Below are 17,940 nucleotides of genomic sequence, written 5' to 3'. Positions count from 1 at the left end.
TGCCCTATACCAAGAAACCAAGAGCTCAAGGCAGAAATTGGGAAGCCTTTCGGTCAAGTTACGGGTGCTCTGGTGACGCAGTGGTTAAGCAAAAAACAAAAACAAACCCTGTTAATATATCAATTGTTTTCTTTACTTCCTTTCTCACCTAAGAAAATATCCGTTGGTGTGGGAGAGGCTCTCTGTGGAGCCTTTCTAGATCTTCCAGGTAAAAGTCCACTTGTTGCTTTGTGTGCCCACTGTATATCAATCAACACATTTCTATCACAGTTTTCCTTTATTTACATGCCGTTTTTCCTAACTGGTAGGCAGCTTCCTTGAGGGAAGAGGCCTTCTCTTGTTCATCACAGTCTCTCCACAGCTGTGCACTGGCTCTGGTATTTGTAAAAATCCACCAAACCCATTGCCCTCCAGTCGATTCTGACTCATAGCAATTTTATAGAACAGAATAGAACTGCTCCATAGGGTTTCCAAGGAGCAACTGCTGCATTCGAACTGCCAACGTTTTTGGTTAGCAGCTGAAATGCTTAACCACCACGCCACTTGGTATATATAGGGTACCCAGTAATCAACAAGGTTTTTTGAAAAAGCACTTAAAAAATAAATGTTTATTTCTAAAGCTGTTTAATAAAACCTGTGTCCAGGCTGTGCCCACACACAGTAGATGCTCAATCAATGTGTTTCACATGAATTCCTGATACTTAGGTATCACAATGTCCTCTCAGTACTTTCAATTTATTGTGTCCTTGCAATCTTGGGCCTTTATAACTCAGGAAGTAAGGAAAGCCTCAGAATGAACAATGACACATTTTTCTCACGAGTAAATTGTTGAAAGCTTTAAAAAAAATTAAAATAAAAAAGTTATTTAAAAATATTAAAACAAAATATTAAAAGTATAAAAATTTTAAAATAACTTTTAAAATATTAAAATAAAGTCCAAAATACACATTTCTTTTATGAAAAACATGCTTCTTCCAAAACATTTTTTTTGTGGAGGATCATTTGAGGCTATATCTTTAGACTCCCTGAGGGTAATGTTATCTCTCCTTTGGTTTTAGGGGTGCTTCACAGGAAAAGTCTGCATCTTACTTTTTTTATAATGTGGTTAAGATATGAATAAGGAGGAAAAATATCAATAGTTAACATCTGTAGCTGGGTTTACCCTCCGTAAAGCACTTTCATATTATCTTTTCCGGGCTTCACCACTTCCCATCGACTGAAACACAACGCAGGGGTCATCAGCACCCTGATTTTACAGATCAGGAAATTGAAAAATGACCGTATCTTCTCCAAGGCTCTCCCGGCAATCACGGATGGAGGGTGCCCTTTATTACAAGATCTCCATGGAAGCAGAGGGGGGGTGGGGTTGCCAGCGGCCCGGCCTGCAAGATCCTACGTTTGGGAGCCTAGGTCTCCCCCGCTGCTCGGCGCCTCAGGTTCACGGGACCTCGCTTGGCCATCACCAGAGGAACGCGGGGTCAGAGGAACGCCCCCTCCCAGACACCGCACCAGAGGCGCCGGCAAGCCCCGCCCGACCGCCCGGCGTCCAACTGCAGGGGCAGGCGCCGAAGGTCGGACCGGGCGGGGTCGACGGCGCTGATTGGCCCCGCCCCGCCGCTCCTTTGCCGGCCGCCCCGCCCCTGCCGCGCTCCTTCAGTCCGCAAGGCCGCGCGCTGGCCGGTCCCGCACTGCCGGCAGGAGGGGTCGGACCCGCATTCCTCCTCCCTACCGGTCTCCATCCTTAAAGCACGAGCCCGGTCGCCCCGCCTGTTGGAGAGGGCGCCGGGATCCGGACAGCGAACAGCCCAGACAGGCGACGCTGACCGAGGAGGGCCTGTGGCGACGGAGCGGCTGCGACTGGCGCGCGAGCGTGTCGGCCCCGACCGAGTGGTTGCGGGAGTTGCGAGGGGAGGGGTCCCGGGCGCCATTGCTGGCGGTCGGAGCGCCGCCCGGTCCTAGTCCGCCCCTCGGCTGCTCTCCCTTGGCTGGGAGGAGCTGTAGCTCGGGTCCCTCGCCAACCCCTGCCCCGAGCTCGAGAATCGGGTGCCTCCCCGGCCCGCCTCGACCGAGACCATGTTTGACAAGACGCGGCTGCCGTACGTGGCCCTCGATGTGCTCTGCGTGTTGCTGGGTACGTACGCGCCGCCTGGCCCGAGGGGCGTGTGCGCGGGAGCCTGCTTGGGGTGCGCATCCTGCGGGTGTGTCTCTGGGAGAAGACTCGCGAAGAACCGCGTACCGGCGTGGGGTGTGTGTGTGTGTGTGTGTGTGTGTGTGTGTGTGTGCCTGCCTGACGCGCGCGCCTCTGCTGGGCTAGACGCGGGTGGCAGCTTCCGCAGCCGGGGGGACCCCGCTTTGCAGGCTGCTCCCCGGCTCCCGCGTGGCCGCCGCTGTCTGTCTGTCGCCCGCCGGTGCGCTGAGCCTAGCCCTGCTTGGACTCTGCTCACGCCTCTGCGCTCAACCGCTCGCTCTTGTTCTCTGTTCCGTTCCACTCCTGGCAGAGTAGCGTGGGCTGCTCGTCTCTGCTGTAGAGAAGCCTGGTCACTGGCTCATCAGGTTCAGTAGTAAAATTGGAGGCTTGATGCACTGGGGGTTCTCAGTAACAGGCGCCAGTGCACGTTTTATCTTATTTGTGGGTAACAGTTTAATTTTTCGGCCATAAAAGGGTAGAGCGCTCCTCATTAGAAGGTGTTGCCAGGTTATAAATTGTCAGGTTGCAAGTGGGGGTGAGGATGCCAAGTTCCTGCCTATAGGTCTGAAGAAGCTTGATTTTGTTTTGAGGGGAAGGGATGCCCTAGGCCTGCTATCTCTTCTGCACAGACCTTGCCGTGTAGCTTTCCATCTTCTGTGACAGCTTGCAAGGAGCACTAGACGTTCTTCGGCTGCAGCAAATTTGGCGTTGTCTTCCCAATGGAAGATTTCAATTCTGGGGCTTCTGGTTAGCAGTTACTCCTTTCTTTTGACGAGAAAGAGTTGAAATCATCTGGATAAGGGAAAGCTGTTGGAAGGGGTAGGTTTCACCTTTTTATATGTCTTCTGTAAGGCAATTATATTGTGAATTATTTATGCACTGTGGGAAAAACAAAAACAAGATTTGCTCCAGGTTTATGTAGTTCTACTTATGTTTAGGAGTCCCTGGGTGGTGCAAATGGTTAAGCGCTGGGCTACTAACTGAAAGGTTGGCGGTTCAAATCCACCTAGAGGTTCCTTGGAAGACAGGCCTGGCAGTCTGCCTCTGAAGAAGGTCACAGCCTTGAAAACCCTATGGAGCAGTTCTGCTCTGCACACATGGGGTTGCCATGACTCGAAATCGACTGGACAATAAGAACAACAATCATGTTTAAGTAATTGAGGTACTAGTATTGGCAAGTTCTCAAGTTTGGATATCTGTGACTTTAGCATCCTAGATTCAAGTTTACATGTTGGCTTCTCAGTGATAGGAAATTTCCCGAGTTTTAATGAGTAGTTCCTGAATATTCCAGGGAGGCTTGGTGGCATTAAGTGCTTGGCTGCTAACCAAAAAGGTTAGCGGTTCAAACGCACCAGCCCCTCTGCAGGAGAAAGATGCAGCAGTCTTCTGTAAAGATTTGCAGCCTTGGAAACTATGGGGCAGTTCTGCTCTGTCCTGTAGGGTCACTATGAGTTGGAATCACTCATAATGGGTCCTTAATATTCCACTCTCCTGCCTTCAGCCTGACCATTTAGATGCTTGCAGTCTTGGTGAGTTCTCATAAATTCTGTTACCTGTTTTTTTTTTTTAAGGAAAAATTCCTTTTATCTGTGAAACGTCTTTATTGTCTACCAAGACACTTCCTGTGTAACTGCACAGTGGATTTTAGGAATTCAGTTTAGGAAAGGGGAAAACTATTTTAGAAGGCTTAATTGTATAGGAACACAAACAATCTTTTAGATGGCAGGACATATTAATAATTATATTAAAATATACTCAGATTTACTTGTGATGAAACATTTACTGTAGGGAATGATGTTAAGTTTTAAAGTGTATTTTAACTTGTGCTCAGTGTCAGTGGAGCCTTGTTAAACTTCATTTATATTTCATGAAGGGAAAGGAAAATATTTGATCAGAAGTAATTTTGGTAATTCTGATATGTTGTACATTGTCCTGTCATTGCCACATTTTGCATACTATCAGAATTATATATCAGCTTCCCTCTTTCCAGAATTATATATCAACTTCTGTCTTTTCTACCCTCTGGGAGTTACTAATTTATACAACAAACATCGTGTTCTTTCTATGGGCCAAGCACTATAATAGGAGGGATGAAACATAATACTGCTGTGAGGTAGCTGAAGCTAATATTGTTAAACATAACGCCATATGTTAGATCTGTGAGGTTTGTTTGTTTCAATTCATGAGTAATGGAGGCATCTATATGCAGTACAATTTTTATAAATTATGGGTTGTTGTAGCCTTTTATTTTCAACATGGTGCAAACACTGTGTAAGTAAGGCAGGAACATCACGTAATTGCCCTATAGAAGGGTAACTTTAGTACTGCATTGACCTGACAGTTGCAGGATAATATGATGGCTTTTAAAAAGATAGAATTGTGCTGAAGATTTTAAATGTCTTTTATGGTTTTGGAAAAAGCTTGCTTTGGGCACTTTTGCTTTAAATATGTTTTAGAGAAGTGAAAATGATGTTTGATTCATTTGAAAAACATAGTTTATCTGTTTTCATATTACTGGAGTTTCTTTTAAAATAATTCACTGTATTTAAAGTATAAGCTCAATATTCCCTTTTCCATAAATAGAAAGTGAAGCACTGACTTATTTTGATTAGATATGTAAGATGACATTAGATTTAACTGCATTCAGCTCTCCATTACAAACAGCACGATGGAGGAGAACAGTGGTGCAGGTGATACATGAAAGTTTTTCATGTTGGGTTTTGGAAGATACATGTTTTTATAGTGAAGTTATTTTTCTAGTGGGGTCTTTCTAAGGGTCATATTAAACTTCGTTTTTATTTTCCATACTGACAGCCTGAGATTGGCAGCCTAAAATCATGGTAGCTCAAAGAGAGATATCACCTAGGCATTAAGTGTTTTCTTTTGCTATGGAGAATCTACAGGTAAGAGTTGACTGTACTAACAAAAAGATGATTAAGCACTTCATAAGTACAGGGTTATGTGAAAATGTTTCATAATTATAGTGTGAATATGCTCCAGGTTTTGTTAATGACCACCCCAGCATCATACAGTGTATCCATTTTAATATGACTATGTTACATGATTGTGCTACACAGCTACTTTATAATTTTACAGAGGGTAATGTTTGAAGGTTGGTGTGATCATTAAACATTCTGTGTGTGTGTGTGTGTTTCTACCCCAAGTTATCTTTATCATCATTTTAAGCAGGAATTTCTCTATTTATGTAATATGCTCAAATGATTAGTTCCTTCACTGGAGCTGATAAATTCTTGAAAGAAGAATCCTTTTTTTCCTCACAATTTCCAGTACATTTCTTAGATGAACATATATATTTTAAATTTTATTGTGCTTTAGGTGAAAGTTTACAGTGCAAATTAGTTTCTTATTCAAAAATTCATACACAAATCGTTGTGTGACATTGGTTGCAATCCCTGCAATGTGTCAGCGCTCTCCCCCTTTTCCTTTACACCTTGGGTTCCCTGTGTCCATTTGTCCAGTTTTCCTGCCCCTTCCTGCCTTCTTGTCTTTGCTTTTGGGCAGGAGTTGCCCGTTTGCTCTCCTATACTTGATTGAACTGAGAAGCACCTTCCTTATGTGTGCTGTCGTTTGTTTTATAGGCCTGTCTGATCTTTGGCTGAAAGATGGACTTGGGGAGTGTCTTCAGTTCTGAGTTAGCAGGGTGTTCAGAGGCCATACTCTCGGGGGTTCCTCCAGTCTCTGTCAGACCAGTAAGTCTGGTCTTTTTTTTTTTTGTGAATTTGAATTTTGTTCTATATTTTTATCCTGCTCTGTCCAGGACCCTCTACTGTAATCCCTGTCAGAGTGGTGGGTGGTGGTAGCTGGGCACCATCTAGTTCTTCTGGGCTCAGGCTGGTAGAGGCTGTGGTTCATGTGATCCGTTAGTCCTTTGGACTAGTATTTTCCTTATGTCTTTGATTTTCTTCACTCTTCTTTGCTCTGGATGGGATGGGCCCAATAGATGTATCTTAGGTGGCTGCTTGCAAGCTTTTAAGATGCCAGATGCTACTCATCAAGGAGGATGCAGAACATTTTCTTTATGAACTATGTTGTGCCAGTTGGCCTAGATGTCCCCTGAGACCATGGTCCCCATCCCTTAGCCCCAGTTTGGATGTGTCTAGGAAGGACAGATAATTTTGAGAGATCAGTATATTTGATTTCTTTCTAAAATGGAACATACCCCTGCCATCTTTAGTTCTTTTGGTGTGATGGATTCTATGATTGTAGAAAAGACCATAAGCATCTTCTGAGCGCACACGAGAAGCTGCTCAACAGAGAATGACAGTGGACTGGTTTTTTTAATCCTGGTTGAAAGTGGCTATGTATTTGCTTAATATGTTCAGCCATGTCCTGAATAAAACTTTTTAGTGTTTAGTCACTGAGAGTCATTCCAGGTTTTGTGGCATTAGGCTGCCAGTTGATGGACACTGAGTCAATTTAATTGATTCAGTTCACGTTGATTGAAGGCCGACTGTGCTGGGTAGCATGTTAGGTGCTCAGAGTCTAATGAAGGATAGGCAAATAAGCAATTACAATACACCGTGATAAGTACAATAATGGAGACATGGAATAGCTGCCCTGTGAGCTCAGAGAGGGGTTTTATCTTAGATCTGATCCATTATACATAAAGATAGGTTGTCAGTCTACTCTGAGAGATGCAGAAATGTTGAAAGTTATCTGGAATTACTCTTAGATGATTTTTTTTTTTTTTTAATTTGTTATAGGGCAGTAGGAACCCAAATGAGTACCTATGTTTATGACTCTTTTGCAGGGAGCCGCATGATGTCTAGTAGATTAGATGGAACTGCCAAAACCTTCTTTTCATGGCTTGTGTTTTGTTGTGTGGCAATCATTTAGAATACCTTTCTGTGCTGCATATTCTCTGTCCCTCCAGATTTTCTCACCACCCTTCTCCACCCTGTTCTGTGCTCTGAGAAGCCACTGCTTCAACTGAACCCTTGCTCTCTGGTTTCGGTTTGGCTTTGGCTAATGGGATACCAGCAGGAGGCCTGGAAGAGTCAGTTCCCTCCTGCTGGCCTCTGTGTTGCCAGGTGCTGTGTCTGGTAACCCTTCCCTTGCCCCTTTAGGTGTAGAGGTGGTAACCAAAAACCAAACCCCAATGCTGTAGAGTCAATTTCTACTCACAGAGACAGAGTAGAACTGCCCCATAGTGTTTCCAAGGCTGTAAATCTTTACGGAAGCAGACTGCTACATCTTTCTCCCGCAGAGCAGCTGGTGGGTTCCAACCACCGACTTTTCAATTTGCAGCTGAGCACTTTAACCACTGTGCCATCAGGGCTCCTTGAGGTGGTAACAGCTTCCTGATACTGCTAGCCTTGTGGTATTTCACCATCTCTTGCTGCTTTCTGTATACTCTGCCCATACCTTTGAAAATGTCTCCTTCATTAAATTGTCTTCAGTACTTCATTTCAGTGTGCATCTGTTTATTGCTAGGACCCTGACTGACGCATACCCATCTATGTCCAAAATACATTTGAGGTAGCTTCCTTTTCTGCAGTAGATGTTAGTATAGCTGCCCTTAATAGCAGATGCAGCAGGAGCCCATGGGCCCCAACATTGGCTTTCCAGGGGAGAGGGGGGTCATGGTTCCCTCAGCATGCTGCCTATGTGGTGTCACCATTATGCTAAATCAAAGTCAGTAGGTTTTGCATGAAATCTGACAGCAAAAAACATTGGCAGCAAATACTAGGTGGTTGTGGAATCTCTGACTACCCCAATAATTATCTCAAATACTGATGCCATATGTCATGACCATAATGCTGACATCATTCTATCCCTTTAGAGTATTACCCTAGAGGACTGGTCCCTTTCCTGACCCCAACCTATGCCTCTTTCACAAGGGGGGGGAAAAAAACAAGTATTATATGAAGGATTCTCACTGGCTAAGTAGCCTCCTGCATTTCATGCCTTTTCCTCCCAACATTTGTTTATTCATCACTCATTCAACAGATATTTGTTGAATACCTAGTAGATGCTGGAGATTATGTTAGGTATTGAAGATAAAAATAAACAAACGAGTAAGACAGCCCCTGTCTTGACTGCTTGCCATTTTAGATTCTATTAACTTCTATTTTAGAAGTTAAAAATAATTTCTAAACTTATTTTGTTTCTGTTCAAAGTTTATTGGGTTTGTTTCTCTGATTTATATACCTTTTCTCTTTCCTCCCAGCTGTGGAGAGCAGGAAGGAGCCTCAAAAAATGAACAAAAATTTGTCAAACTGGCATATTCTTGGAGGAAACTGGAGTCCTGTTGTAAGGCTTTTTCTTCCTTTAAATGGGCAGCTTGGAACAAAAGCAGAGAGGGGCCTAGGGGAAATTGCTACCATTTGGCTGTAGTTGGTTTTATACAATTGAATTTTAACTTAAATACCTTGCTTGGAATAGAGTATGGAAATGTTCAGAGAACTTTCCCTCTGTAGATTTTATGAAATGTAAATTCTTCCTTTATATTCTTTTTGAATTACATCCTTTTGGAAATTCACAGACATGCCATGAATCTTTATTAAGCCCTTCCGCTTTTAGTCATTTTTGGCTGAGCTCTACCAACGTTTTCTCTGTGTTACTTAGCTTGAGGAGATTATTCAGATTCTTTTAGATAAGAGATTGAAGTTGAAATTGTTAATGTTTACCCTATAAAAAAGGAGAGAGATTGGCAGAAATCACTACACTCCTGGATTTTAAGTGAACCCGTTAGCATGTAGCTTCAATTTTTATGGAAAAGAACTTGGAATGTTCATTGTCTGCTTCCTCCTAATATAGGTGGCTCAGTTCAGCATATTGGGATGGAAATATATAGTCTGTACAATGAGCTAATTAGGGTTTATATAGACACTCCATCTTTTATTCTCATTTTCTTTTCAAAAAAGCAGTCACCATCCAGATATTGTGAATGGTGGTTACAAGTAACTTTCTTGTCTTTCCCTCCATGCCTCTTCTTTTTTTTAACCTTCTTTTTCATTCTCCTTTCTTTTTTTCCTCTTTCTGCTTTCCTTCCTCCCTCTTGAACCTTCTGCTGTGAAGGTTTAAAATTTGGGTGGCTCAGGCAGTTATTTTGCTTAACTGAAAATGGTCTGAAATTGGGAACGATTTGTTCTTTTATAATCAGTGGATTTTTCTTTAAAACATTAGAGAAACAGCATAGTCTAGTGATAGACTCTAGAGCTAGACTGTCTAGGTTCAAATTCCAGCTCCTCAGTATACTAGCTGTGTGACCTTGGGGAAATTTCTTGTTTGTGCCTCTTATTTCCTCAACTGTATGATGATAAAAGTACCTACCTTGTGTGGTTACTGTGAGCTTAAGTGAGTCAGTGTATGTAAAATACTTAGAACAGTGCCTTGCACATGATATGTACAATATGTGTTTGTCAGATAAAATAATCTGTAAACCCACCATCTCTAACATAATAATTATATTGTTAGAAATAACATCAACTAATTTTGTTTAGGGACAAACTCTAAAATGTTTTCCATGAGTATTCATAGAATGTCTTTGAAGTTTACAGAACACCTTGAAATAGTAGTGTTTTATCAGTCATGTGTAAAAACCACATGCATGATCTCCAAGTGGTAGTAATACCAGCCATAGTGGAAATTGATCTGGGTAGATCTGTGATAGAGTGTAATTAAACAAATGGAAAAACTGTCACTTCATACAGTGATGAATCCTAAGAACAGCTTAATCCAGAAAATGAGTTAGCTGCCCTCTAGTTACTTTTGCTATTTTTATTGCCCAGGCCTTGGGAATGGTCACTCATGTAAAAAGTAGAGTTAATAGTACTTTTGAATGATCTTTATTGCCCAACCTCATTTTGTAAGTTCTATGATTTGAATTCCTCTCTGCAGTTATGTGGGCAGCAAAGAAAAACTGTTGTGTAATACCTTTCCACATGCCCTCTCCCTCTTACCCTTGGTTTTCTCAGTCATATATTTATTTTGACGTATGTTAACCTGAAATTTTTTTTTTTAATATTGTGTGAGCACAACGTTGTTTTTAATTCTTTAACTTTGCGTCATGTTTCATTTATTTATTGAGCACCCATTATGTGCTCAGTACAATGCTAGGAGCTGGAAATAACAGTGTGAAAAAGGTAGATATACTAATATGATTAGATAATTACAGATGTTAATAAATACCATGAAAGAACTAAAACAGGGTAATAAGGGAGGAAGACATTTTGGTGGTGGGGGCAATCTCAAGGAAGGTTTCTCTGAGGGAGGAAATATTTGAATTGAGATTATAAGGTTGGAAATGAGTTGGCTGTGGAGGAGCTGGCGTGGGAGTATTCCAGGCATAGGAAAGAGCAAGTGTAGAGGGCCGAAAGGGGAAAGGGACATTTGTGTTGGAATAACAGAAAAAACGCCAGCATGGCTTGGAATATAGTATACATCTATGGTTTTTTGTTTTTAACTTTTAATTTTTTTTTTTTGTGGTAAAATATATATAACAAAATGTTTGCCGTTTCACTTATGCTATTCTTATTAGTGAATTTTGTAATGTTTATTTCTAAGTGTCAGAGTGGATAATTTATTTAGTGTTAGAGGGCACTGATTTAGTGTTTACTGACACCCTGTGCGGCCTGCGAGGTCTCTATACAGTTTGCTCAGAGAGGGTAGCTTGCTCATCTCCATTCTGTAGATGATGGAACTGAGGCTTAAAGTAGTTGGGAGACTCACCCAGGGTCATGCAGCAAAGAAGTGGATGGTCAGGAGTTGGGAACTGCATTTTTGAGGATTATAACTTTTGAATGCAGATTAACCTGTCCAGCAAGGTTGTAATAATGGAGAGAGTGAGGAAGGAGAGATTGGAGGAATTGTGTTTTAGGAGCCCTGGTGGCACAGTGGTTAAGCGCTTGGCTGGTAATCGAAAGGTTGGCGGTTTGAACCTACCAGCTGTTCCATGGGAGAAAAATGTGGCAGTCTGCTTCTGTAAATATTTACAGTTTTGGAAACCCTGTGGGGCAGTTCTGCTCTGTCCTGTAGGGTCACTATGAGTCAGAATCAACTCAACGGGGCAATAGGTCATATATTTTATGACTGTCATAATCCTGTTTAATTATGATTGGGCTTCAGAGTTAGTTTCTGCTTACCATATTTTGAGCATGTGTCTGATGTCTAAAGGAGGCACTTTAATTTTTCATAAATCAAACTCCTAATAACTAGTAAGAGTTTGCAGTGAGTGTATATCATAATGAAGGATGTTATTAATTTGCCCTCTCCAGTAACATGCCCACAGACCTTTTCTTTAAATAGCATTGTTTTAGGCATTCCTTCCAAATCGTCACAGGAAAGGAAGACCTTTGTCCTTCCCTGTGTATCAAGTGAGTCATGTGTGCAGATTCAGAGTCACCTTTGGTAAGCTCACCCCAGCAGATAGAGTTAGAACCTCGTGTTTCGTTGTCAGTTGTCACTCCTTGGAAATGTTCCCTCAGTCTTTTTCAGGGTGGGGTGTCCAGGAAAATGACATATAGGAAATATGTAGCGGATGAGCTTGTCAGTTAATTGGCAGCTTGTTAAGCCAGGTTCTGTCTTGCCTTTTGGCCCGTTTGCGTCAGCAGTTAAGAGGTGGGTTGACTGTGCAGTCGCTAGAGAGATACAATGAGGAGAAGAGAAAACAAACAACAAGGACAAAAAAAATCCCAAAAAACAGAAAACATTATTTTTGAATGCCTAGAATATGCCTTTGGCAAATGTTTTATATAAACTCATGTAACCATCACAAAATCCTATGAGGTATATAGTTTTAGCCTCATTTTATGTTCTAGCACTGGAGACACAAAAACGGATGGAAAATAAAACCCATGAATCTCAAATAGCCTCTTGCTTAATGTGGAAGACAGACTCATAAGAAATAATGGTAACACTGTATAAGTTATTGAGTGCCTGTTATGTCCTAGCACTGAGACTGCCGAGAGTGAGTGACACAGGTACCTTAAGAGGTACACAGAGCCTTGCAAGGGGAGATAGGCAAGTATTTTAACGAAGTCTATCTTTATTTCAAAATAGTCTGCCCTGAGATCATTGCTGTTACTTTTCAGGAGAGATGATATAAACTGTTGGGAACTTTACTTTTGTCTAGTGCTAAATTGGAGCCCTGGTGGCACAGTGGTTAAAAGCTCAGCTGCTAAGCAAAAGGTTCGGCTGTTCCAGTCCACCATCCGCTGCTTGGAAACCCTGTGGGGCAGTTCTGCTGTGCCCTGTTGGGTCGCTATGAGTTGGAATTGATTCAGCGGCAGTGGGTTTGGTTTTCTAGTGCTAAATTATGGAAATAATCAATGTAAATTATTCAGAAGGATATCAGTCCATCTACAGTACTAGGTGAAAACACTGTAATGTGGGTGTTTAGAAAGATTGGGGTACCTGGTAGTCATTCTAGTATTTGTTATGTGAGTCAGTCACTCTTCTGGAGTTTGAATTCTAGCTCCACCTATTACTGTGTGCCTTTGGGAAGGTCACTTGAAATCTCTGTAGATTTTCTCATGAGTGAGAAAAAAGGTGATGCTAATAGTGCCTTTCTCATACTGCTGTGAAATTAGGTGAGATAATGTTTAGCACAGTCCTGGCCTTTAGTAGGCACTCAGATGTTGGTGCTGTTGTTGTCATCATTATCAAGCTAATAAACCCATTTGGTACCACCATCAAACAGTCTGTTATTTAAATTTGATTTTATGTGCTGGTGACTTTTTCTTTTGGAACATTAGTGTAGTCCAAGCCAGTTTAAACAACACTGGAACCAGAACCTGGTTTGTATTTCAGTTTCTGGTGCCCAGATCACTATGGGAAATGTTTTGATTATTTCTGTCCTGTTTCTTTCTGTAATCAGATACCTTAGATCTTCTGATTATTCTGCTAGGTGAGCAATATTCCCATAGCTCATAGGCCAGATGCCCAAATGAATATTCATAGTTGGGGAGAGAACAGCAAACTTGAAATAGGAATAAACAAAGGATTGTGTGAGGTGAAAATGGCATGGTTCAGATAGTTATAACTTCTCTTAGTATTCACCTTCTAAAACATGCAAGATTTTATGAATATTAACTGGTCAAGAGTTAAAGTACAAGCTGAAGGAGCCAGGCATACCAGTTCTCGTCATAACTTCTTTTGGTTAATAAGAATTTGTCCTTTCTTCTTTCCCTAGAGCTTAAGGAATAGATGTAAATAGTGATCATATCTATCTTCAGTGTTCTGGGATTGTCCTAATCTAGGGTAGTAGTATTCTTTTTTTAGAGGCAGTTTGTTAAATATATGACTAAATGTAGTTAAACTTTTTATTTTTGTGATATTTTTCCTTAAAAATTATTTAAAAAATGTTTTCAAGTAATATCCCAATTTATTTTGGAAAATATACCTAGCATAGTTATGCAGTGTAGCAGAGGCAAATGACATTTGTTGTATTTTACTTTTTTCCAAAGGACATAGATAAGACAGAAGAATTTTAAATGTGCGCCTTTCTAAATAAATATTGTCTCTGCCTGACCCAATAGCCCAGTTGGAAAAAAAAAGTTTCTTAAATTGTAATGTTATCAAAACTTGTTAGGCAGGTTATGGGTAATACTCAACTTTATAGGTAGGGTTGGATATCTGTACTCATAGTTTATGTCCCACAATATGAGTGAGATTCCAAATGCTGCCATTGAATGTAGTCTAATTAACCAAATCTGATTATAAATGAGTAATTACCTTTTATGAATACAAATTTTTTCTTAGACTTTTTTCCCTTTTATTTAGGATGTGACATTGTGGATGATTTTCTAGTGAGTGGCAGTTTGTTTATGTAACTTTATTTAAAAAGGTTCAAAGTATAATCTAGTGGTAAGAGCAGTTCGATTAAGAGTTGAATTCTGGTCTTGCCCCAGCTGTTCCCTGTGATCACGCGGGCAAGCCTTTTAACTGGGCTGCTTCATTCACTCATAAATTACAATGAGAATAGTATCTGCCCTGCCCATGTTTCAGAGTTATAGTGGGATGTGAACGTCACCTGTTAAAGAGAGTCAGTTGCTGCAGAATATATTGTAGCATTTGACACGAGATCCAGGGTAGGAAGACAAACAGCAGGTAGTGTATGAGGGGATACTTTGAGTAACTGCAGCAGATCTGTAGGAGAGCAATTATACACCCTGTTTGGCTAAGAATGGGGTGAATATTACTATCAGCAGAAAATAGAAAACAGCTGAAGACTGATTATTTAGAAGGTAGTAATGTAGGAAAAGGAGCCCTGGTGGTGCAGTGGTTAAGTGCTTGGCTGATAACGAAAAGGTCGGCAGTTCAAACCCACCAGCCAAAGGCTGTATGGAAGAAAGATGTGACACTCTGCGTCCATAAAGATACAGCCTTGGAAACCCTATGGGGCAGTTGTACTCTGTCTTGTAGGGTTGCTGTGAGTCAGAATGTACTTGATGGCAATGAGCTTTGAATGTAGGAAAGTCCCCGGGTGGCACAGTTAAGTATTCGGCTGCTAACTGAAAGGTTGGTGGTTTGAGTTCACCTAAAGGCATTGCAGAAGAAACACGTGGTGATCTGCTTCCCAAACGTTACAGCCTTGAAAACCCTATGGAGCACAGTTCTACTGTGTAACACATGGGGTTGCCATAAGTTGGAGTCTACTCCATCGTAGCTTTTTTTTTCCCCCCTCCAAACAAAGTTTTTCAAATTTCTTTGATAGTCATGGAATGCATAAATGTTAAGAATATGGACTTTGGAAACATACGGGGCTGAGTTTAAATCCCAGTTTTATCACCTACCACTTAGACAAGTAAGTCACCTAACCTTGCAACTTCAGTTTTTTTATCCATCTATATGTTCTCCTTGGTATATGGCCCAGTGTCCACTGCATAGTTTTTGTTAGATGCTATGGAGTAATTTTTTGACTCATAGCAACGCCATTGTGACAGAGTAGAACTGCCCTAAAGGGTTGTCTTGACTGTGATCTTTATGGAAGTAGATTGCCACTGTGTAGGTTCAAACTGCCAACCTTTAGGTTACCAGCTGAGCACTTAGCCATATATGCCATTTATTCCACAGATATTAGTTGATCACATACTATTTGCCAGTGCAAGACAGTGTCTTAGGCACTGGAGAGGCAGATAATCACACAAATAAATACAGAAACAAACCAGTAAGTGGTATGAAGGAGAGGTGCAGGTGCTATGAAGTTTATAATAAAATAAGATAATAAAAAAAACCAAACCCCTTGTTGTTGAGTAGATTCTGACTCATAGTGACCCTACAGGACAGAGTAGAGCTGCCCCATAGGGTTTCCAAGGAGCGCCTGGTAGATTTGAACTGCTGACCTTTTGGTTAGCAGCTGTAGCTCTTAACCACTATGCCACCAGAGTTTCTATGAAGTTTATAATAGGGAGTCTTAAATAGGAGAATGTGGGTAGCTTTTAAAAATGATTACTTTGGCTGCAGGATAGAATATAGGTTAGAGCTGGGAAAGAATGGATTTAGAGAGATCATTTAGGAGGCTGTTGAAACAGTCCAAGCGAGGTAATGATGTGAGACTACAGAGATGGTGATTAGAAGAAAAGTGGGTGGGTTTGAGAGAGATTCAGGAGGTAAAATGAACAGGTCTTGGTAACACGTTGAATGTGGTAAGTAGGGGAGATAGACTTGTCAAGGATTGTTCTTAAGTGTCTGCCTGTGTAATTGGATAGATGATGATTCCTGCCAATCACTGAGCAAGCGAGCACCAAGGGAGAACCTGATTTGGGGTAGGATGAAGTTGTGGAGGAGATAGTGAGTTTGATTTTCAGCATGTTGTGTTTGAGATGCATTTGAAATATCCATGTGGAAGTATCAAGCCCTCAGTTGGATAAATGGGTCTAGAGCTCAGAGGAGTGGTCTGATTTTTGGAAGTCATTGATATATTAATGGTAATTGAAGTTATGAGCATTGTTGGGATCTCAGGAAGAGAGTGAGAAGGGAAGAAGACTTAGGACTGAGTTTGAGAAACACCAACATTTCAGATTGGTTGGAGGAAGCTAAGACCACTGGGACTGAGAAGAATACGTTAAAAACCAGGAGAATATTTCTGGAAAGCCAAGTGGAGAGAGTGTCTTAAGGAGAGAGTGGTAGCAATATCTACATTCTCCTGAAAGGTCTAGTCAGATGATGACTGGAAAGTGTCTGTTGAATTTAGTTACACAAAGGTCACCTTAGTTATACAAAGATAAGCTTCTGTAGAGCCATTTCAGTGGTGGAGGGAGGCCAAATTGGAGTGGGTTGAGAAGTGGGCAGTTGGTGAAGAAATGGAAATCATGGGTATAGGCAATTCTTTTGAAAAGTTGAACTGAGAAGAGTGTGATAGCTTCAGAAGGGAGACACTTAAGTGGAGGATGGTTGAATAAATGTGTATCATGGGACTTATTGAGAAGATCCCAAGAACAGGCCAGCAACATCATTTCTAAGGAGGATGGGAGGAAGATCAGCTAAAGCACTAATAACTGGAATAATAGGTTGTCATGGTTTCCTGTGATGTGCTGGATGGAGGATGAATGGTCTTGCCAGAGAGGGGATTATCAGTTTTAAATCAATGGTATAGAAATAGTTGAATTCCCCTGACAGAACACTCGTTACTGAGAACCAATAGAGTATTTGATATCATTGTTTTCCACAGTAACTGTTACCAAGTGTGGTGGAAAGAATTTGGACTTGGAGCTTGGTAGACTTGGTTCAAAACTAGGCTTTGCTGTTTTCTTGCTTCAGATCACACAACTGGCTGTTCAGTCCCTCAGAGCTTCAATTGTCTTCATTTGCATACTGGAGAGAATACTGTCTACTTTACAGGTTTGTTAGCATTAAATGAGGATTTATGAAAGTAAAGCACCTGGTACTTAGTAGGCACTCAACAAACTAATGTCTGCCTGTCTTGTTTTCTTGCTTCCTATGGTAGCTGCAGCATTGTGTGTTTGCATTTAGCCTTAGAGGAATAATTTGTTGGAGTCCTCCTTTCTTCAACTTAGCATCTGTATAAAATAACTTGAGTAGTGGTACAAATATATGTTTGTGGGAAAATGGAGGTATGATTTAGTACTGCAATAATCATTTCCATTAAAAAAAGAATTTTACCAAACATTTTTGGCTTGTGTGCCTTAAAAAAAAAAATTGTGTGCTGTGTGTTTTAAACAAAGCTTACTAATTTAGATATGCCAATTTGGTGACTTCCTGCCAGAGTAAGGGTTTTTTTATTTCTCTTCTGAGACACACCTTAGCTTAGTATAACTTTATTTTAGTTTCTGGACCATTGCCATTTGGCATAATTTCAGACTGGTCATAATAGATTCACATAAATACTTCTAAGATTTAAAATACATTTTTTATGAACTGTTAAAAGCAGTTCAAGTCTCATGTCTGGATTTTATTTGGTTGGTTGTTTAAAGTTTTTATTTGTAGTTTTCATTCTTGAATTCTTCTATGCATATTTTGAGCACTGAGATAGCTAGTTTATTACCCAAATAGTGAAATCAGTCTGATTTTTTTCCTGAAGTTTTGTTGCAAAAGCCATTTCCTTAAAGGTTTTAAAGTGTGCTATCATCCACCACCCTGCATAATGTCTTAAGAGACATTTATATATTTATGTTTCTAGAAGATGACTTCTCTAGAATTTTTTTTTAATATCATGCTTTTTTTTTTAATTGTACTTTAGACGAAGGTTTACAGAACAAATAGTTTCTCATTAAACAGTCAGTACACATATTGTTTTATGACATTGGTTAACAACCCCACGAAATGTC

The 17,940-nt window shown here is 40.9% G+C and overlaps 1 protein-coding gene across 3 annotated transcripts in view; it reads left to right on the top strand.

Annotated features, from left to right (window-relative positions):
* The first annotated feature begins 1,915 nt into the window (after positions 1-1,915).
* Positions 1,916-17,940, top strand: part of PLPP1 (phospholipid phosphatase 1) — a 163,034-nt gene continuing 147,009 nt past the window's right edge. Inside the window, exon 1 of one of the 3 annotated variants that reach the window (XM_004380469.2) lies at positions 1,916-2,131. In XM_004380469.2, the coding sequence (XP_004380526.1) occupies positions 2,074-2,131 (58 nt within the window). In that variant the 5' untranslated portion in view covers positions 1,916-2,073. The other 2 variants (XM_004380470.2, XM_023734979.1) reach the window with 2 other exon arrangements.

The sequence above is a fragment of the Trichechus manatus genome, unplaced genomic scaffold (genome assembly GCF_000243295.1).
Source record: "Trichechus manatus latirostris isolate Lorelei unplaced genomic scaffold, TriManLat1.0 scaffold00074, whole genome shotgun sequence".
NCBI classification, from domain to species: Eukaryota; Metazoa; Chordata; class Mammalia; order Sirenia; family Trichechidae; genus Trichechus; species Trichechus manatus.
Note: the sequence above shows the minus strand (reverse complement) of the source record. Positions and strands in the feature narration are given on the sequence as shown.